This window comes from Rhododendron vialii, chromosome 10a (assembly GCF_030253575.1).
Source record: "Rhododendron vialii isolate Sample 1 chromosome 10a, ASM3025357v1".
Lineage (NCBI taxonomy): Eukaryota > Viridiplantae > Streptophyta > Magnoliopsida > Ericales > Ericaceae > Rhododendron > Rhododendron vialii.
In genome coordinates, this window is record NC_080566.1 from 14,241,848 (window position 1) to 14,265,127 (window position 23,280).

Sequence of the window (23,280 nt, forward strand, 5' to 3'; positions counted from 1 at the left end):
GCCCTTGCCTATTTGGTTGGTTCGAATTTCCATTGTTGGAGTCAAATCTTGTGGTGACATATCTATTGATGTCTATTCATTGACACCGTTCAATACAAATTCAATTGTGGAAATTACTTTAAGTGTTATTTTACTCTGTCGTGGTTCCTTAACTCTGGAGGCATATGACTCATTCTGTAACACTCAACCTTAACTTGTTGGAAGGTCTTACCATTCCCAGTATTGGACAAATTTTTGATCTTGTATCAGTTAACTTACCAGAGACTTGTTTTACTTCTTGTATTTATCCTTAGTATCGACATCGTTCAGTTGCTAAAGGTTATTCACTGACTCTATTGACTCGTAAAGCAATAAGAAAGTCATGATCAGTCATTTCAAATTTCTTGGGTTATTATAAAAAGGTATTTTGAATTGTTGCCAAACCGCCCTGAAGATTCCACGTGTTCTTTGAATTTCGGATGCTTCGTTACCATTCTTCCAATTCTTGGTTAACACTGCTTGAGTTTTGTAGCTTATTCGTTTCATTTGAGATGACAAATCGAATCCTTCTCATAATATAGAATGACCCAACCTAGAGTGAAAATTTCATGCAACTTTTAGAAGAATTGGCTTGTGTTATGGACCCGCTAAAACAATTAATTCAATTCGCTAACGATATTTGGAAGCTCGAGGGAGAATGACCGAAAAGAGAAAGGTAAAGATCGTCAAAGATTGCTAACTGCGGAGGGCCGACCAAAGGATTGTGTTGACCGTCGACGTCACCCAATGTTATTTGAAGAAGGGAAATCATGAATTTCGTAAAGCGTACTTGCGTTGGGGTTTGTCTCATTTTGGGCAGAGAGGAAGCGTTCACCGTAAGAAAGATAGTTTAAGTGTCGGACACAAGTGTCGGACACTATGTGCGTGTTTTGGGATACCCAGGCGACAACCAGTGAAATCCACTTAGAAGAGGCGCTTGATCACCGCCCATTCTAGATGGAAGTCTCGGGAAGTTAATTGGATTATCTGGTTATACTTAGGAGGTAAGATCTCTATGGTGAGATAGATAATTGTGTATAGGATTTGTATGATAAAGAAAAGTTTAGAAACTGGGAACCATTTGACGTTGCCGCCTAACTTTTTCAAAATATATGACGCATTATGTATACGGAGATTGAGGAGGTATGAAATAAGTCCATTGCATGTGTTAGAAAGGTCCAAAATTGAATTAGGAGCTCAAGTGTCCTATGATGAGAAACCGATGCGTACCCTAGACTCGTGTAGTCCATTGTTGAAAGGTAAGCCGATGTTGTTAGTGCATGGTTACGTGGAAATGGGGGTACGAAGTTCGAAAGATATACATGTGTTTGTTGTGGTCTGCTTGATATGAATCTAGACATGGATTTTGATGGTTATTGAATTGTTGTATAATGGATAGTGTTACAGTTGGAGTATGTTGATGTGAGGCTTGGCATGATTAGGCTTGCCTTATCAAATTTCGAGGACGAAATTTCTTTAAGGAGGGTAGAATGTAGAGACCCGAAATTTTCTTTTAAATTTTAACATTTTATAAGTGGACAAATAATGGTTAAGTGAGAAAATTATAGTTGTGGGTCAATGTGCAAGAGTTTGAAAGATGTGGGTATTGGTGTAATATAGTGCAAGTGTGTATATGAGTGTGTGCCGGGGGAAAATTAATTCCCATAAACCCCATCCCATTCTCTCTCTCGGCTCTCTCTCTACCTCTCTCACTCCCTCACCAAAAACTCTCCTCCAAACTCAAAACCCACTCAAATCAACCTTCAATCATTCATCCCTACGTGTATTGTGGTTCGTATCTCGTGGGTCTTGCTCGGAGGAGGAGTATTCAGTTGTTTTTAGAAGTTTGGAGAGCTAGGGCTTGCTCAACTTGCGTGGGTTTCGCTTCTCGACTTGAGGTAGGGAATTCTACCTCTCTTTATATGTTTTATGAGTGATTTGGTGCATGAATCGTGCTTGTAATGTCGTGTTTAAGTTTGGATTGAAAATTCGTAGTTGCTGTCAGAATTGTGTGTTCTTCCTGGATTCCTACCGGTAGGCCCGTCCATTCTACCGGTAGAACGTTGTTATTTTACCAGAAAATCGATTCCCTACCGGTAGGAGCTTTTTCCCTACCGGTAGAACAAGTGAGAAATTCTTAGTAAGCAGCTCAACGTATAGCAGCAGCTCAAAAGCTGCTTAACGCATCTAACTTCTACCGATAGGAATTTCTTACCTACCGGTAGGTCAAACATAAATTTGGGATGTTGGCCTTCCTGTCTTCAGTTTCTACCGGTAGGTCTAGTTCTACCGGAATGTTGGCCTTAGCATAAATTGTCTACCGGAATGTTGGCCTTAGCATAAATTGTCTACTGGAATGTTGGCCTTAGCATAAATTTGGGATGTTGGCCTTCCTGCCTTAGCATAAATTTGGGATGTTGGCCTTCCTGTCTTCAGTTTCTATCGGTAGGACTTGTTCACCTACCGGTAGGTCTAGTTCTACCGGAATGTTGGCCTTTCTGTCTTCGGTTTCTACCAGTAGGACTTGCTTGCCTACCGATAAGAGATTGTGCTGCTTCCTTTTCAGCTGTTGCAGTATCTTTCAGCTGCTTCCCTATATCCTTCAACTCGCATGTCGAAGCTTTTCATTGACTCTAATGAGTTTGTTTACGCATCTTTCCAAGTGTTTTGGTGAGTATAACTCGTTTCTCACTTAGAGTGGCATTCAATGGACTAGAGTGAACATGTCTAGGGATTCGACGAGTAGTATTGCAATCCGTTCTCTCTCTTGACTCGTAAAATTCTTAGATTCCTTTAGTACATGCTTTTATGGACTCCGAGTATAGAAACTAGATAATCGGGCATCGTAGAGCCTAGTCGTGGGTTAATATGTGACTTGTGAAGGTACGGAAATGTACTTAGAGGTACGGTGAGAACATGTGGGATTATGGTGCACTTAAAGGAAAAGGCGTGTATTAACTAATTAGTCAGAGTCTTGATATGGATGACAGTTAGGAGCGGTTTGAGATGTAATCAACGTGGTGGATTGGTAGATTGTTAAGAATGCTTGAAGTGAAAATCAATGTGAGAAAGAATTGTTTGAGATGATAAAATAACTTGTGTCCTCTCGACTCGTCAAGTCTTTTAATCCTTTTGACACTCTCTCTAGGAAGTTCAAGGGTAGAAACTAATGGATAAGTACGGTAGGATTATACGTACTGGCTTGATACGCTATGTCTGATGCAAATGGGTAAACTAGTGAAAAGGCATGAACATGTACATTGGTGGAGTCGCGTAATGATTAATTAAAATTCAGTGGTATAACCGTCTAAGGAATGATGAAATTGATTATGAAATGATGTCGATTGTGAAAAGTGTAAAATGTGACCCAAGTGGTCGTTATTGAGGGAAAAGACTTGGGGTGACCCTGCGCTCGAGGGAACTAGACCCGAGGTGACCCCAACTGATTATTATTATTAAGGGAAAAGACTCGGGGTGACCCTACACTCGAGGGAACTAGACCGAGGTGACCCTAGTGATTATTGATGGGAAATACCGGATTAAAGGAAAAGAAAGGTTTTGCAATAAAGGGATTTAATGAAGATCAATGTGGACACGAGAAAGATTGTACTACCGTACGAAGAATAATAAGATGTTTTGATTTGATTATAGACAAATGTGGAATGACGTGAGTTTAATAATATAACTAGTTAAAGAAGTAAACGGCTAGTGACATTGATGTGAAGTCTAGGACTCTTAGGCAATAATTCGCAGCTTGTTGGTAGTCATTTGTAGTATAGGCGTATCTGTCAGTACTCATTCATTCTCGATATATGATTCATTCAAATTACATATAGCTTGAGCTTAGAATTCTCTACTGGGCTAGTGTAGCTCAACCAAATCTTTCTTTTCAGGTTCAGACACTGGGCAAAAGATTGCATGCATTGTGTGCTTGACAGTAAAAGACTTTTGGAAGCTGACATCACTGGTTATTTCGTCATCATTGTGAAGATCTCATTTTGTTAAAGATGATTTTGTAACTAATTACTACTGAATTTTCTTTTGACTAAAGTTGTAATTATCTAAACTTAAGGACTTGTTTGTAAATTAAACCGGTGGGAAACTCCTTTGGGTAACGTATATGATATGCGAGGTTTCTCTTTTATTGAAATGTATTACTTAATTATGTTGAAAATCGAGGGCGTGACAATTTTTCTCCTTTAATAAGATCAGCAACAATAGTCTTCGAGGCCATTTAACTACATTTATTTGCACATTTGAAATATTTAGAACATTACAATAATTTTATCCTAAAATCCTACTAAGCAAACGATGATTTTAACCATGGATAGAGATAAAAAATCTGCAATGCTCGTAGTCATCACTCCAACACATGGTGTAAATCATTATTTCTTAATCGATTTTTAGACAAAATTTCCAATGAATCAATATAACAATAAGAGAATGGGACTAGTTATTTTAAGTCCCTAATTAATATTTTATGCAAGAATAGGAGGCAAAAATATTATATAAACATAAGTGCAAAAATTCACCCCCTTACAAATAAAAAAACAAATGAGGGTGTTGCACTTATTCCGTATAATAAGTTTGTCTCCGGTCTCTATCATCAATGAGAGCCCATTTCCAAACGCATACAAATATTAATCCATTCAATTGACCATCCATGCCAACATGCAACAACACATAATGGGTTAAAGGTATGGATGGTTCCACCATACTCTCCCTCTAAGAAGATGGGTAAAGTCCAATTACTAAGGGTACAATTATTTGCGCTGTAATGCAGCAATAAACAATCAGAACAAGAGAATACATAATAAACTTAATTACATCAAGTTTTTTTTTAAATAGTGCAATAGGATATACATTGCATATATCAGTCTCAAAAAGAACTTGAAAAGAAAATCAGTCTCATAGTCTTTGCCATCTAATCGGTTTCACCAAATCACAAAGATTTGGAGTCGCTTCGTCAAAAATATTAGTCACACTAGCCAAGTTTTTTCATAGCTTTATCGAAACAAAGACCAACAGTGGTATTACCCTTCAAAGCCCAACAAGTTTGTTCCTTTAAAAGAATACTGATTGCAAAATTCCTTTATTTTACTATTTAACTTGCAAAAGGTACTTGCAAATGGAACTTAAACAAATAAAAACGGGGCCCAAGGTTAACTCTTCAAATCACTTTGTTCTAAAAAAAGCAGACAAGCCACATATGAAAAAGGATAATTGAATCTCTTTAATATGGATTAAAAAACACTTGGCAATAGACTCTTGACGTCAAAAACGGTGCATGAATAAGCACCCACCAGTGCTCAGCCGCTCATCAATCGGCGCACACGTAACCGATTTAATCATAATTATCATAGGCTTAATAAATCATCACAAAACATCAAGCCAAGACCCCATCTGATTCTACTTTCTCACTATTGCATCCGTTTTTCTTCTTGTTTTAACTGAATATCATATATCCGTATTTGCATCCGAAAACATAAAACGGAAAATAAAAAAATGACATTCATGCGAGAGCGAGCCGTAATGGCTCTAATACCAATGTTAACTTTATAGGATCGAAAGCTCATAAATCACATAAGACTTACACGTACGATTGAAGCGCAACGGAATTGAATTACTTCAAGCTTTTCATAATCTGAGGCCCGCACAAGCACCGATTATGTTCACGAACACCGTCTTCTCTTCGCGCCGGGTAGAGGAGACTACTAGAGTCGACTCTTGATATCCACACTGCAGATCCTTGGGTTCTTAGATGGAAACCCTAGAGAGAGAAGATATTTGACAGGAGAATTTTTCTAGAGAAGAAGGAGAAATGGAACTCTAACTCTTTTGTATTGTGTGTATCTTCAAATATCTGCAGGACTATATTTATAGATTAAAGTCCAAGAGTTCAAAGTCTCCTAATAGATGTAGGTGATCTACTATCTTTGAACTCTACTAATAGATAGAAATTAGGAGTCTATCTCATCCTTCTAACTAGGGCTGTAAATGAACCGAGCCATTCGCGAACTGTTCGAGACTCGGTTCGGTAAGAGCTCGTTCGAGTTCGATTTGTTTGCTAAACGAACTGAACCTGAACCTCAATTCTAGGCTCGTTCCGTAAATGAGCCGAACCTGAACCTAACGGTATTCGGCTCGGTTAGGTTCGCGAACCTATACTTAAATTTAATTAATAATTCAATAGGGGTCTATTTGTAAATGTAAAAAATTTTAAGGTTGTATATATAATTCAATACTTATTTTTCTCCCAAATTCTATACGATCAATGAGAGAGTTTGGGTTCGCTTGAGTTTAATGAGCTGAGCCGAATCAAACCTGAGTCTTGACGAGCTCAATTCGAGCTTAGATTCGGCTCGGCTCGATTCATTTGAGTTTAACGAGCCAAACTCGAGCCAAGATGTTCAAGGTCGAATCGAACCCGAGCTGAACTCGAGCCAGACTAGTATCTTAACGAACCCAACCGAGCCGAACCCGAGCCTTGAAAAATTTTAACGAGTCGAACTCGAGCCAAGTTGTTCAGGCTCAAATCGAACTCGAGCCGAATCCAAGCCAAACTCATACCTTAACAAACCCGAGCCGAACTTAACAGGGTTCGGCTCGATTCGGTTTGTTTACAGCCCTACTTCTAACCAACTCAATCACATAACCCATGTGGACGACCCATGTGGGTTGGGTCCGGTCCGAACCGACCCATTTTTCTAACACAAACTTTAATCAATGATTGTGGTTTGCTGGATTTGGGCTTTCGTAGCTATCCATTTACTTGGCGTAATAACCGCAGTGGAATTGATTTCATTGAATCTCGTTTGGACCGAGTATTGGTTTCCTCCTCCTGAAGTACCCAACATCACCAGGCTGTGGTGGAACATCTAGAATGTGTGGGATCCGATCATAAGGATTTGCTTTTGTGCATAAAGTCTAACATCAGGCGATATGTTACCATGTTTCGTTTCGATGCCTGATAGTTTTAATATGACGATGTTAAGCAAATTGTGCAGACTCAGTGGGAAGATGATATTGTGGCGTCCCGGCTATACTGTATTAGCCAAAAAATTAAGAAGTGCAGGTTAGCTCTGAAGTCCTGGAGGTCATCCAAAAATCTGAATTCTAGAAAGGAGATTGATGGCATTAAGAAGGATATTGATAGACTGGAAGCACACGGGCGCGAATTTCACTTGAAAGAGATTGCAGGTTTAGAGGATAATTTGGCCAAATCATGGGAGAAGGAAGAATTGTATTGGAAGCAAAAGTCGCATCAGAAGTGGCTTCAGTTTGGATATATCGATTGTTCGAAGCTGTTCCATATCAAAAGATCCACCCTCTGATATCGCAGTTTTGGTACAAGATTGTTTAACATTGAAGGATTCGTTTCAGTTGTGTGAATTTAGTATTGTCAAAAGTGATTGTAATAGGGTTACACATGCTTGTGCAAAGAAAGCCTTTTCTTGTAGTTTGTTCGGTCTGTGGACAACTACCTTACCCCCAAGAAATTTCTCTCTAATGTTAGGCTTTTTTCCGCCTCTCAGATTAATAAAATCTTCTCCCTTTTTATAAAAAAACAAAAAACAAAAAAAGATCAACTCCCTTTTCATATAAGACACCTAAATCCATACATGTATCTTGACACACACTTTCCAAAATGTTTCTCACACATTCCTAGAACATACACTATAGCGACTCAATTTGGTTGAAGCTGTGCGATGGTGGATGACGATGGTAGCGAGGCAGTGTTAGAAATTGTTTCAAAGGGCTAGGGATTTAATTTGGATTTCTTGGGCTAGGCCTAACCCACCTTGGCGGATTGAGTTTATTTTTTTGCACTTATTGTAATATCTGGACTTTTGACCCACAGTTGTTCAAGACTTTATTTTTTTAGTGTGTTTGGGCTTTGTTCCAATTAGATGTATGGAATTTCCTTCCTCATTTCTTCTTAATGAAACGTTATTTTTTTGATAAAAAAATTAGTTAATTGTAAATTTTCCAGCAAATATACTATCTATTCTTATTTGTTACTTCCATTATTTTAATTTTTATTGTCCGTTATATTCATTTCTGATCATCTCGATATGCTGCTTCCTTTATCTCTGAGTCGCTGACACTAAAGTTGCAAAATTTCAGAAAAAAACATAAAAATATGTAAAAGCAACATCTACAATTATTTTTTTAGTAAAAGTATTAAGTACTAGAGTATTTCCTTGAAACATGTATTCACGCCAAACTATATACAGTACAAAATAAAATGTGACTATAAACTTTACCTTCTACCACACCTCTACATCTCTCTTTCTCTCTCTCTCTCTCTCTCTCTCCAATGGTGCTTCCATTTCCCGGCCATCTCTCTCCTACCCGTCAAACCCCCAAAAACCCTGACCTCCCTAAACCCCTCAACTCAATTCAAGCCCACTGTTCCTTACACCCTCGTCTATGGCTCCTAATCACCGTTCTCTCCGTCCAAATCCTCGTCCTCTTCGTCACTCGCACTGTCCCCCTACCCGCGTCCCTTTTCCCAGCCACCAAAACCAAGCCATCCGCCGCCGCAAACTGTCCGCTTGGCCGAATCTACGTCTACGACCTCCCTCCATCGTTCAACAAGGACTTGATCGACACCTGCAACGACTCCGACCCCTGGCGCTGGCGCTGCGGTGCCGTCTCGAACGACGGGTTCGGCCCCACTGCGGCCGAACTCGCTCAAGTCGTGCCGGGGAACGTCGCCCCGGCGTGGTACTGGACCAACCAGTTCGCGCTGGAGATTTTGTTTCACAACCGGCTCTTGAATCACGAGTGTCGGACTTTAGAGCCGGAATCTGCTGCGGCGTTTTACATCCCGTTCTACGCTGGACTCGCGGTGGGGAAGTACTTGTGGGCGAATCATACCATGAGGGACCGTGATTGCGAGTTGGTGATCAGGTGAGTAAGGAACGGACGAGTCCGTCTGACTGCACTATTTACATTTGCATTTTTTTTTTTTTTTTGAGTTATACTCTATCCGTCTCAATCAATTTATTTGCTTATTACGGAATTTTTTTTATTTCATTGACTCAAAATCTTTGATTGAAAAATGTTTGGGTTTCCAAATACACCCTTTAATTTTTGCTCAATTTTGCCCTAATCGTGAAGAATCGCGAACAATTTGTGACAACCCAAAATGAAATCGTGAGCAAACAAAATGAAACAAAGGATATAATATATAATTTTCAGTTGAAAACCGCTGGAATTATATGCGTTCGTCGGCCCAACTTGACCAGGAGTTTTGTAGAATATGCATTACACTTGGGATTATTTTGATCGTATATGCATGTAATATTAATAGATTTGGTTGTGTTTTTTACAGCGAATTTTAAAGTTCGACACATATTTTGTGAAATGATTCACGCATGTTTGTTGCCAAGGGGAAACAAAGAATTAAAATATCCCTTCCTCTGTTTTTTTTTTGTTTTATTGAATTCCCAAATATTAAATTTAATTATACATCAATTATATAACCCTCTGCGTCGGTCCTGCAGGTGGGTCCGGAAACAATCGTTTTGGCGGAGATCTAACGGTGCTGATCACTTCATTACGCTGGGTCGGATCACGTGGGATTTCAGGCGGTTGGATGACCCGAGTTATGACTGGGGGTCGAGTCTGCTAAACATGCCGGCGATGAGGCGTGTCACTCGTCTCATCGTCGAGCGGGCCCCGCGGGACGACAACGATGTCGGTGTGCCTTACCCCACCGGATTCCACCCCAGCTCGATATCCGACGTCGTCAACTGGCAAGGGTTCGTCAGGAACAGGAACCGCACGAGCCTGTTCTGCTTTGTCGGTGCCGCACGTGCCGACATAAAGGACGACATCAGGGCGGCTTTGATGAGCCAGTGCCGGAACGAGTCGGGCTCGTGCCGGGTCGTGGACTGCGCCAGGGCCGAGTGCGCCAACGGGAGGACGTCGAACCTGGAGACGTTTCTCGACTCGGACTTCTGCTTGCAGCCCAAGGGGGACTCGTACACTAGGCGGTCCGTGTTCGACTGCATGTTGGCCGGCTCGATACCCGTCTTTTTCTGGTTCCGAACCGCCTACACGCAGTACAAGTGGTTTCTGCCGGGCGAACCGGAGAGCTACTCGGTTTACATCGAGCCGCGCGACATCGTGAATGGGCGGTCGATAAGGAGTATTTTGGAGGGGTACAGCAAGGAAGACGTGAGGAGGATGAGAGAGAAAGTGATCGATTCTATTCCGAGATTTGTGTATGCGAAACCAAGCGAGGGGCTGGGGAGCCGGAGTAGAGACGCTTTCGATATCGCAGTTAACGGGGTGCTGAACCGGTTCAGGGTGGCAAGAGAGAGCAGATCCGGGCGTGGAACCAAAACCCAGGAGGGAAAAGCAAATTCCTCACTGAGTGATTCAAGTTTGGGTAGGATACTCTGAGTCGAGCCCTGGTGGGGTGGGTTTACAGCTGAGTCGAGAACGAGTCTGGTTCAATACGAGATTGTGGTCAAAAGAGAGTCAAAAGTGACGTTTAGAGCAAAATCCGCCTAAATTAAAGGTGAGATTTTGCTTGCTTTGCTTTGTTGGACGGCTTTTGCGGAGGATATTGCGGGGGTCTATCTATTTCCCAGATATTTGAGGAAAGCTCAACTCGTGTTGATTGGATTTATTCTGGCGTGATTAAAGAATTTATCGAAGTAATCCAATAATTGTGCCTGTCATAAGAATTGTCAGAATTTTGTTCATGTGTCACGGTTTTCGTGAGAAATTGTTCAATGCCTTTGGGTAAGGTTAAGCATTAATCTGGACCATTTTTTGGTGTGGGGTCTACACATATAATAGTAGGGAGGAATGTTACATACACTACACATTTTTACTACATCATCCACTACATTCTTTATGGGACTCATTTCGGGTTCAATAAAAAATACAAAAAAATATCTATAAATTTTAAAATAATAGGAGGAATGCTACATACACTACACATTTTTACTACATCATCCACTACATTTTTTATGGGACTCATTTCGGGTTCAATAAAAAATACAGAAAAATATCTATAAATTTTAAAATAATATTTTAGGGGGCCCTGTAAAAAATCAGCTCTAACGGGTATCGATAAATATTATTTCTGGGTTCGTATGTTCGAAACTACGCAGTTGAGCATTTTCACTCCTATAAATTTAGAAATAATACTTACCGATACCGGTTAAAGCTGATTTTTTGCAGGGCCCCCTAAAATATTATTTTAAAATTTATGAATATTTTTTTGTATTTTTTGTTGGACCCGAAATGAGTCCCATAAAGAATGTAGTGGATGATGTAGTGAAAATGTGTAGTGTATATAGCATTCCTCGTAGTAGATTCCACACTAATGTATGTTCCAAATTCGTCCACAACCTTGCCCTCGGGGTCATTGAATTTCTTCTCTAGTTTTTCGTACCGTGTGCCTTGACTGTTGTTTTTATGGTAAATTTCACTTAGATTGCATGATAATTTTTTTAATGATAGAAACCTCCACGTATGAACATCTCGTGGTTTTTATGTGCATTTCACCGATGCCTTAAATCAACAATTTTTTATCCAAACATGTGATGGAATGAATCAAATCGACTATATCTGAAAATTCACACTTTCTGATTAAAAAAAAAACAAAAAGAAGAAAATTGATCGACTCTTACTTTTTTTAAGTGAAACAAAATGAATTTTCTCACTCGTTGGAAGAGCTGTTTTGATTATAAAAAATGATAAATTTTATTACTAGCCTTTCTTTTTCACTCATTGAAAGAACTATTTTGGTTTAAATGGAAATTTATATTTTGAGTCCAACAAATTAAAAATTGTGAGCTTTCTACTATTGTTTATTTTATTATGAAAAAAGGTGACTTGTGAACACAAATCACTTTTCATTAATTACACCACATTTTTGGTCGAAGAATTAGTGATTGAGAGTCATTAAAATGAATATAGAAACCGCAGCAGGTTTATAGTTATTCCCAGTACGTGAATGCAGTGGCGACTCTAGGAATATTGTTTCAAGGGTCAAAAAACTTTCTCGAGTTCAACATTACATACAACCAAAGTCTATAATTGTTAATAATAAGTCAATTCAATTTTTAAAGGATTCTTTGAAAAATTCGATTCAAAATTAGCTCTTAACCAAAAAAATTAATAGCTCTCAAATAATATGCTAAATGATTAAATTGGTCTCAAACAAATGGATAGGAAAACGATATCGATCTTAAGGTCTCAGGTCCGAATCCTCCTAAATATTATATATCAACTTTTACGGGCCAGTTTATACAGATTATAGGGCATGACCTTAACTTTAATCAGACTCCTTACTAGTAAACAGTGAGATTGAGTTCTCAAAAATTAATAAGGTGTACGTAACCGTGCACAAACACTTTGAGTAATACTCCATCTCTAAGTACCTTTTAGTTTGCATATAAGCTAGGATGGGGTCATCAACCAATTTTTTTTGTCATTTCTTGACCAACATAAATGTATAGCACAATATTAGTATTATTTCCATCTCTTCCCGTGGGTTAGCCGACCCCACTATGTTGGCTATGGCATCGCCTGTGCGTGAATGGGATATATGTCATAAAGGAAAACCCCGAAGGGTGTCAAGGAATTTTACCCCTTTTTTTTTAATATAGCGAAAAAATAACCATAGTACAAAAGCAATAGAGATATCGAGGCCACCTCTTCTTTTTTAGAGAGTGAATGCGTGAGAGAGAGAGAGAGACTGCGCACAATAACTAGTACTTTGAGAGCTAGCCCAAGACACCATGAAAGAGGAGAGATGCATCCTGTACAAGCGATTTTGTTGAAAATTCCCTATACATAGGACTAAAGTCCGGGGCCTACGGAAAAGAAGTTCAATTGTTTTCACTCCACTTTAAAGATGGGCAAAATAAATGTAGCCAGCAACGCACAAATCCTTGGTGAAAGATGGCACGGCACAGCCAGCAGAAGGACAAGTTATTGTTTTTCCAATGAACAGCTGAAGTGGGCTCGCCACATGAAGAAATCACGAGATTCATGTCCGATTCAGTCTTACTATTAAAAGTCTTTGACACCATAGATCTCTATCCCACCAAACAAAACATCCCACGAGATTTGCTCCACGTATGCATTAAATTTGACTGGACACCAGTTTATCTATCGAAACCGTTGCTCTCGAGCAGTTTTGGCCGTTAGGGGAAAAAGCTGACCAGTCTAGTATCTCTTTCTCTCTCCAATTTGTCTCTTATCACATGCGTTCTCCGATAACTTTTGGGAGCATAAGTGATATCCGTCCGGGAATTGGAGAATTAACGAATAGAGCAACGATCTGGCTATGGTTCTTGTTTTCAGTTTATTGATTTTTTGAGAGATACTAAAAATAATAATTTTCCCAATCTTTATTTTTTTAAATCTTTTTGTTTGCCAAAAATTGGGTATTGACCTTTTGATTTTTATTTGCTTTGTTCAGTTTGGTAGTTGAAAATGGGGACGGAAAGCTGACGTGGAAGAAATGGCATGGCCCATTTTCAGCCAAATTTGTCTGGAAAAATGGCTCGGCCCAAATTTGGCAGGTGAAATGGCTCCCCGTTGGAGTAGATGATTGGAGGGGCTGAAAATGGGAAGGGAGCCAAAAAAAAAAAAGGGTAGGTCATCCACTTTGGCAAGGCGTTGGAGATGCTCTTAGACACCAAACGAATGGGATATGAAGAACCTTGTGATCTTTTCACTTGTCATACATTTAGTGCAGTAAATTTGTTGTCAAAAAATTTTTGTGAAGGGAAGTAAAGAAAATGAAACGTATTTTTCTACTTGTGTCCATTAGATTAAAAAAAAATTGTGAAAAAATTAAAAAGCAATAGGTTAATTGTACAAGAAACTAATGCAAAAACAAGATTCCTTGCAAATTCTTGTGTTTTTTGTAGAATGAGTTTCGAGAAAAAACTAATCCTAGTGGGAAAGTTAGAAATGTGTTTCTCATGTACTTAACCCCAAAAAATGCACGAAAGTCAGACATTCCCGTACTTTTCCTTTCTTTACAACTGAACAGCCTTATGGTTTTGCTTTTCGGCATTTCCACCTCTTCCCTTTTCTCTACTGACTCAATCTCCAACCGTAGCATCATGGATATGCTTCGTATCACATTTGCCTCACAATTGTATGTTAGAATCCCTAAATAGGAGTAGAGAAATTGAATGTCTATGTTCAAAAAATGCAATATGAATGCAACTTCCCATTCACCATCCTCTTCCCAATGATTGTTTACAAAAGGGTGCAACATGAAAAGGAATATGCACATAGGCAAGCATGCAAACCTGCCGAGGGTGGGGAAAAAATAGAAGTGGCCTCACTACAAAAATTACACTAAGAATATTTATTGACCAAAAAATAAGTGCAAAAACTTTTTCCTTATAGTATGTTTTCCCTTTTCTGTCTTTGGTAGAAGAATAACCATAGTATGCGGAGAGTTTCTGCTCAACAAGAACGAAGATACACTACATCATTTAATAACTCATAGTATTGATTCCAATTGCTTTAGTTCTGGGTCCAAATTCCCGGGAGTTGTATCCTCTTCCGGTACCCTATACGCATCAGCAATAGCCTTACCTTTGTCTAGCACATCAGAAGGAACGGTTTTGAGGAGGCTGTGGAAGGAAATGTATCTAACTTTCAGCTATGGTAACAATGCGAGGGTGATCAAAAAATAAGAAACAATATAGAAGAGAGGTGTACTTTCATAAAAAAAATGATTTACAGAGAAGAGAGGTACAGAATATGATTGTGAAGTGTAGAAGAGGGGTTGTATTTATTAAACATGTGAAGACATAGCTATCTTTTTGATTGGGGAGACAAAGCTATTGAATACCGATCCTTCTTCCTCCTTATCGTTGTTCTATTCAGGGCAGCGCAAGCCATGCTCTATCCAAGTTTCGACTTTTCATTCAATGTACTTGAGCAAAAACTGAAGCCCACTAATTTTCTGTGTAACAATTGCTATTCCAGGGTTTACATATCCTCATAATTGTTGTCATAATTAAAATCAACAAGGATTTATTATTGAAAAGAATTCATATAGATGAGTTGTAAATCAATTTGTATTTCCTTATGTCAGAAGGAAAACAAAAATGGGGATTAAAAATGTACATCCTTATAATTGAAATGTAGATCGTTACCTGTCCAATGCACCAACAGCAACACCAATCTGTGCCTTCATAGATTTGACCGAGGCTCCTGGATCATTCCTTGATGCATTCAGGAGCAAAGAATCAAGTTCTTCTAAGGCTCTGAAAAAAGAAATGTGGTAATGATAGTTGGCTTGACAACAATGTCAGTACGTCATACTACAAATGTTTAGGACGATTGGTTATGGGAGTTGAGTTGGTTAAAACCTAAGTAGCAGCGATACGGACATTGGACATGACAGGTTGGGGATGATTTAAAGAGAGATTATTAATGTTTTACATCTTGTACAGGATATTTAAACAAAAATTATGAAAGATAAAAATTTAAGGCTCTAATTATAACATGAACACCATATTGCTTTTATTTGTCATACACTTTACTCTGATTCATCATTGTATTATCTAGGAAGTTTTCAAACAAAAAAGAGTTTAATCAATGCATATGTCATCATAATCTATCTACGACTATCAATCATACAGAAGAAGACTTCCGCAACATTCCTGCTTGTTTGACACCCCCAACGACAAGTGTCCCTAGAGTGTCCTAGTGTGCTCCGAGCGTGTCTCACTGAGTCCAAATAAATAACAAACGAAAAAATAGTAAACTTCCAATTAGAATGTCGAAAACATGTCAAAAGAGTATCCAGAGAGTGGCGATGTCAAAAAGTGTCTGACATAGTTATGTTTTTGGGAAGGTGTAGATGCTTCATAGTTTAAAGCTGTATTGAAAACTAAAACTTAAAGTACTTGCGTAAAAGATTTTTCGAAATCCACTAAATCTATCAAGTGCATCCATGGGTGATGACATTTAACCTGGCTATTGGCTAAAATAGTACCTTATGCATTGATCAACACTCTGGAAAGCAGTTTTTCCATTACCGCTGTCAGATGCATATTGTGCTACCTGTAATTCAAAGTTCGAAAATTACAGAGACAACAAATCTGAAGTTGCCATAAAGGAAATGTTGGTAAGCCTGAACAATGGTAATTTAAGTAGTCTATTTCCATGTAGATTCCAACTTGACACCAAACATGAATAATGCGGTTTGATACCTACTAAATTAGAGAAAGATTAGCTGTTTGTGGCACTGAAAACTCACCACTAGGAAAGAATCCTGACCTTTGAACCATTAAACAGGAAATTCTGAGCTCAAATTCTGGAGGACTGGAATACTCCTCACACCAAATGAAAAAGAACTAAGGTCTTGTTTGTTTATCACCGGTTACATTCCCCTCCATAATACTCAGGAGCTTACCCAAACCAAGGAGGAACACTGGCATACATCGAACAGTACTGCTCTCAGTAGGCATAGCAGTTTGTCTTCCTTTTCATTCTTGTACCGTTAAGGTATCACAAGATTAGAAAACATCAAGTGTCTTTTCCTATGCAAAGGTTGTCGTTTCCAGAATTAAAAATATTCCAACTTCTTAATGCAAGCATTATTCTAGCTCAAATACCAAGTTTCAGGCTATGTTTTGGAAACCAGACCGATGAGCAAACCGGAAAAGGGACCAGATAGAAGGGTCACCAGTTCAACGCAATCGAACCAAAATCGAACCATGATGTCACAATTATGTAACAAATAGTAATAATATAAAAATAAATAAAACGAAACTAGAAAAAGAATATATGCATGAGAAATGTTTGAAATGCATATAGCCCTCATTATTTTGCAGTGAAAGAGGAGGGATTGAAGTATTCTTCAAGAAAGGCAAGTTCTACTCTTTCAGTGAATCCCAAATCGGTTGGGAGTAAAAAGTGGAGGCAAACCTAGCAACTGGGAGTAAAAAGTGGAGGCAAACCTAGCAGTCATAAAACCATAACACAGCAATCCATCATTTTGGAGGCTACCTGTAAAGCTGCGCTGCCGTGCCATGGGTCCCAAGAAGGCACGGACAGTTGGTCAACATTTGTCAGCTCAAGCACCAAAGCCGAATTAATAAATTCGCATCCAATTATTTAAATTTTTGCAGCTACTGGTTCGGTTGGCCCGTGAACGTTTCACACGGTTTGCTGGGTCGAACGCTTCTTTTGAGCGGTTTTCAAAATAGAAGATGGTTCTTAAATTTTAGTGGTTCTCAGTCTGGTTAATTCAGACCATATCATGGTCAACAATTCAACCAGTCAAAATAGCCAGTCCAGCCCGTTTTTTATTTTTGAACATTTGTTCTTGCCAAGATCATGATTTTTGGCATAATTTCTTGTGTCAACCCAAGTTCCCTCAATCAAACCTCGTTTTCTTGGTAAAATGATGAATTTTTTTTGAAATAATCAACTAGTCTTCTAACCCATATACACCAACAGTTATCAAAAGAACTGATGTATAAAGTGAAAGATAATGCTCAAAACTTTAATCTTCTCTGCACGATAATAAAACTTTGCTCTCAGAAACCAAAGGTTTTAAAGGGTCTCGACCATCTAAAATTGATGAGCTTAATCAGCTGAAGTGAAAAAAGATTTTGCCATAATATATCATAACGAGAAACAGAGCCGATTTTATTTATAGCAAACCATGAGAAACCATTCCGATGAAACGTCAACTTACTGCCCGAATATTAACGCGCAGAGATGCTGCAGGGCCAGAACGCAATAAATTCCGACATGAAGTATATTGAGGTTGATCAACTTCCAGAGTTTTTCCTGAATTATGAAGGAAAAAATCACGCATAAATATCAATACCCAATGTCTTTTCTCCTAGAAATCTTAAGCACGCATGCATTCCCTACTTGTAATGCACAAGAAAAAATAAAAAGCAAAGGCATCTCAACATGTCCCCCATAACGTTTGTAACTATCATGCTCAGTTATTTAAGGAATATCAGGTTACCTCATATATAGGAGCAGAAAACATGCTGACATTTTCTAAAATATCCAACACTCTAGTTGAATGTCTACTTGATTTGGACTTCCATTGACCTCACGACACTGCTATTTGGTACCATAATCGGGATAGGACATGAGATGATTACTGATTAATGTTTTTCACATTTGAATTCGCTGTATGATGTAATACTTGTGTATGTGCATGGAGCTTTGAAGCAAGTAACAAATTAAAATCAACTTACTTGTACAATGATATGAACGGAAGGCTGAAAACATGACACACCAAGCTATAATTCCTAATAGAAAACTTCTTTGTGCAAGAAAATGGGGAAGCAAGGGAGGAAGAAATACCTAAATCTTCGATCTGCAACTGGGTCAATATCACAGCTGGTATATAAGCCTCTAGAGGATCCAGCTTTTTTCTAGTAAACACATATTGAGAAGGATTAGCAACAATATAAATTTTCAACAAAAGTACAATAAAATGGGAAGTTTGGATGACTGCGAGGCCATCCTACCTCGGATCCCTCAGCTAGAACTTGGGAGTTAGATTCGCCATGGCTGTTTGTCTTGATTCTGGCAGAACTTCAGTTAGATTTCTGGACTCCCCACGAATAATGGGAGTGGGCCTGAGCGCTCTCAAAGTTGTGCTCACAATTCCTGTGCTTATTCTTTCAAAATATTGCCTACATTTCTCTCCCGGTGTGTGTGGGATTCCCATGGAATTTTGGGGTGTTTATACGGCAATTTTCTAAGAGAACTAGGCTCCTATTTATAGGGGATTGAAGATAATCCACCACTGTTAAACAAATAAAATAAATAGGAAGTATTTTGGAGCCCATATATGTCGAGGACGCACAAAAATGACCCGATACACTCAACTTGATAACTCTTGAAGAGCTTGGGATGAGGGCTAGCATGGGCACTATTATGGGCATCGATCCCGCAACTCCATTATTGAGATAAGCGGCCGCCACATCATGGGGTGGTGGAAAATCCTACTCAAGTGACCGCAGGCATGCAGACCAGTAGGACCTCTCATCAAGTGGGCACCCCAACTTGGGGTCGTTGGACCATCACGATCACGTGGCCGTGCCATGGAAATGGTGGCCGCCTCTTCAAGATTTGAAGAGTGCTTTTAAAGTGCTTCCCAAGTGCTTTGGTCTCTATGTCCGCTACTCCAAGTCACTCCCTAACAACTAGTGCTTCTGCCAGAACCTTGCCTTGCAACCTGTATAACTAGCTTCATTATTGGGGTCGCCCGAGGCGGGCTTAGACATCTACGAAGCCAAATTGGTTTGTCTACAATCTCCAATGAAAAATATGTAGAAATATATAGAATACAGTATTTTTACCTCTTAAATGATGGAGGGCATCATAGTACCAGTGTGGAAAAGAAACTAAACCATAATTTTGGGCTGGTCATAATTGTCGGAGCAAAGACAAAAGCGTAGAAAATGAAAGTAAGGTGATTGAGGTTATGTTCATTGAAAGATGAACATAATGCATCCATTACAAGCTACATTTGGCGATCACATAGGGGTAAGCAACACAAAATGATTTGCAGAGTGAACTCTCAAAGACTTTCAAACCGTTTATACTGATTGGGGATATCATTTTTCATTTTTTTTTTTGGTAATGAGGTTGTTGGAATTTATCCCACATCGGTTAATTATCTCCTCCAAACCTAGTATATATGCCTGGGCGGCCTCTCCACTCCTTGCCAATTGGTTTGGAGTTGGATGCTTTAACATGATATCAAAGCTAGGTTTTCGGAGGCTTTTCCCCTTTGTCTGTGCCGTAGTTGCACCTTATTTCGTTGTGATCCGTGCGTTCCGGATCCTTTGTTTACCTCTCCACGTGCGAGTCGGGGGTCGCACGTGCGGGGGAGTGTTGGAATTTATCCCACATCGGTTAATTATCTCCTCCAAACCTAGTATATATAAGCCTGGGCGGCCTCTCCACTTCTTGCCAATTGGTTTAGAGTTGGATGCTTTAACAGAGGTTATCCAAGGCTTTGGACCCAAGTAGTCATGTCCCACACCTAATGCAACCAGAGGGGTCAAGCACTTCATTTGCTTTGCGCTTATCACAGCTCAACTTGGGTTACCAGCAATTGAAAGTTACAACAGTATAAGCTGCATTTTTTCATATTTGTTGAAGTCCATCAACTTAAACATGTAAAAAGATGTGATTTATTCATTACCTTTTCACATACTTGTCCAAAATGCTGCCAGCAACAGCATCTGTACGTCAATAACAAAAAAGGAGTTACTCTGAGGCAACGTCTGATTAGCCAGCAATTAATGGGATGAAGTTCATTCTCAGCTACAAAACATAAAGATCCAGTAGCACTTTAGTACTATTTTACAGAAGTGGTATTGGTAGTTTCATCACTATTAATCAAGTATTAAGAAGCATGGACACGTTTATAGCCCTTACATATCTGTCATAGCGGACAAGGACACAACATGAAACTCTCTAGACATGTGTCACATCTAAACATATGTCCACTCCTTTGTCATTAAATTTTGTTTAGTCAGACACATCTCTAGGACACACTTGGGGACCCTTTGGGGGACACATAACACACATTAGGAAGGTAAAATACAATTTTTAAAGATTGGCGAATAGTCAAAGTATTGATGGACTTTTAGTTCATGAGTAGTAATATTATGACTGTTGGTTTGTATCTCATAATGTTAACAGACAACAGTATTTAGTACTTGCACTTTTTTGTATCTCCATTTGATACAATTATACAAATGATATTTTTATTATTCTGTAAGTTAGTAAGATACAGCTACAATAATAATATATCTTATCTACGACGTGTCCACAATGCAGTAATGTGTCTGTGGGGCGGTCTCCTCCTCCTTTGAGCAAGTGCAAAACAAGGAACCGGTTTGTGCCACCAGGATGGATTTAGCCAGAGGGCACTCTGAAGCCAAAGTTAGACACTCAGAGAGAATCTAGAATGGCGTACCTTATTAGGGTTTCTCCCTTAGTCTTTTATAGAAAAAGTGTACTTGCCCCTAACGTCACCCGTAATTGTATTAGGTGGTGACGTCATGCATGACGCTCGGTGTGCATGTGGCCGAACAAACGTGTCCAGAACGTGTCACCGAGGCACCAGGTACAAGCAAACTGGGCTGCTGAGTCATCTACACAGGTCAGTCATGAACCTCTCGGCCCAGTTGGGTTTCCCAAGTGGGTTCACTATGCAGACCTTAGGGGACGATTGGACCATGCAGCGCATGTGCGTCCGGCCCAAGCAAGCCCCAGAAAATGGGTCACCTGACTCACCCGTGATGTCAGGCCTAAGGCTAGGCGGACTTGGCCCACCACAGTGTCCACCTAAATTTCGAAGAAACAGCGTGTCCGTGTTGTGTTCATGTCCCATATATCCCCTCACTTAACCCCAAAGGTTGGCGCAGGGCCCCCGGCCTGAAGCTCCTGGTTTAGGGTTCGACCCTCGCCAACTTGACTATCAATTTCAGTGTCCATACACACTAGTGGATGATGGGATTCATCCCCATTAGTCGGATACCAAAACATCACCTCACTGGTAATTGGGCGAGCAATGCTACGGGCACTAAATAGTTTACGAAGAAGTGTACAAAATGTACATCATGGCATTACCACTTCAATGTTCAATGCAATAAATAGTTTACGAAGAAGCGTACAAAATGTACATCATGGCACTACCACTTCAATACACGATGCAATACATGGATGGGCTCATCCACTAAAAGATTAAAGAGTGTCACATGCACATTTTGTACATAATGTAATACCTTATTATTTGTTGTCAATAACTTCTCCTATTTTTTTCGTTTTTTTATACCACAAGCGGTAGAAGAATACAAAAATTTGAATTACATAAAACGGAACATGAGACCTCAATCATACAAAACCCAACTGAAAACCCATTAAGAGAACAAATAACTAAATAAATAAGCCACATTCGAGGGAAGAAGTAATCAATCTTTGCTTTCCGCAAGGATCGACCCCTGAACTCCTCTACAGAACTAATAGAAGTGTACAAGGGTGGCCGACTGAGCCAGCCCAAGTTGGTTATGTACTTTTCCTAATTGGCAGTAAAACATGACATTAAACTGCAAGTGACTGGACAAAAACCAAACACATTATGAACCAGAGAGAGGGAGAGAACTCTTTATAGAGGCACGGGGAGATAGATAGACGGAGGGGTAAAAAGAAGGGCGATGATACTTACGATGAGGGAGAGAGAGCCAATGGAGGAAAACCAGGGAGATGGAGACCAACCTTCTACCACTACTTGTCTCCCCATTTTTCTTGTAGTGTAATAAAGATGTTGCACACCATCTCCCTTTGATGGGATGTAATTTCTTCAGATATGGCGCCTGAGACGACTGGTGGGTGGTTGAGTACAAGGCACAGTTGGTGGTTATCGCCATCGCCCGACCATACATTTACCAGATTTTTAAGCTTCACGAGAGGAGAGAGACGCGGTTGGTCTTATCTAATTTGGGATTGGGAAAACCTCAATCAATAATGCTAGGGATCCCGACCTGGTCCCGACGCTGACGTGGCAGGTGGGCCCCATGCACGTCAGCAGCTGTAACCCCAAAAAAAAAACCCTCCGCCCCAAACCGAATCTGGAACCTAAAGAAAGAGAGAGGAGGAGGAGGAGCACCTCCGGCGACTCCCACAACAACCGGCGACCAACCCTTCGCTACACTATTAATCGATCAGAATAACCCCATTACAAATCGATCAGAACCAACCCAAAAGCTCAGAAACTCCGGTGAGGAAAGCCTCTGCTAAAACCACCCCTCTCCACCGCTGCCGAAAACCCCGTCTTTGCCCCACAAATCAACGCCAATTCCAAACCACCACCCAACGTTCAAACCGAACCCCGCCGAAGAAATGACGTCGGAGGAACATACAGTTTCCGGAGCTGATCTCCTCCTTCGCCGCCGTCAATGGCCTCTGAATCCTCCATGCATGCGAGAAATCCCCAGATGACGCCGTCGATATCGCGATGAGGGCCTCTGTGTCGAATTCATTGTCGAGATTGGAGGTGTGCCGCCGTCGCCGATTCTTGGACTGGGCGTCGGCGATGAGTGATTCTTTATGATCGCCGGTGGTTGTGGGAGTCGCCGGTGGTGGTGGGTGTAGCCGGAGGTCCTCCTCCTCCTCCTCTCTCTCTCTCTCTCTCTCTCTCTCTAGGTTCCAGATTTGGTCTGCGGCGGAGGTTTTTTTTTTTTTTTTTAACAGCAGCTGACG

The 23,280-nt window shown here is 40.0% G+C and overlaps 2 protein-coding genes across 2 annotated transcripts; one reads left to right on the top strand and one right to left on the bottom strand.

Moving 5' to 3' along the window:
- Positions 1–8,239: 8,239 nt before the first annotated feature.
- On the top strand, positions 8,240–10,805 carry LOC131304138 (xyloglucan galactosyltransferase XLT2-like). The gene is made up of 2 exons (XM_058331265.1): positions 8,240–8,934; positions 9,531–10,805. Exons 1-2 carry the CDS (start codon positions 8,339–8,341, stop codon positions 10,432–10,434), a joined length of 1,500 nt encoding a protein of 499 aa, XP_058187248.1. The 5' UTR covers positions 8,240–8,338; the 3' UTR covers positions 10,435–10,805.
- Positions 10,806–14,211: 3,406 nt separating this feature from the next.
- Positions 14,212–23,170, bottom strand: LOC131304711 (uncharacterized). The gene is made up of 7 exons (XM_058332051.1): positions 22,247–23,170; positions 20,216–20,255; positions 18,361–18,431; positions 17,732–17,826; positions 16,022–16,089; positions 15,177–15,287; positions 14,212–14,648 (listed from the first exon to the last, which is right to left on the bottom strand). Exons 1-7 carry the CDS (start codon positions 22,461–22,463, stop codon positions 14,516–14,518), a joined length of 735 nt encoding a protein of 244 aa, XP_058188034.1. The 5' UTR covers positions 22,464–23,170; the 3' UTR covers positions 14,212–14,515.
- Positions 23,171–23,280: the final 110 nt, after the last annotated feature.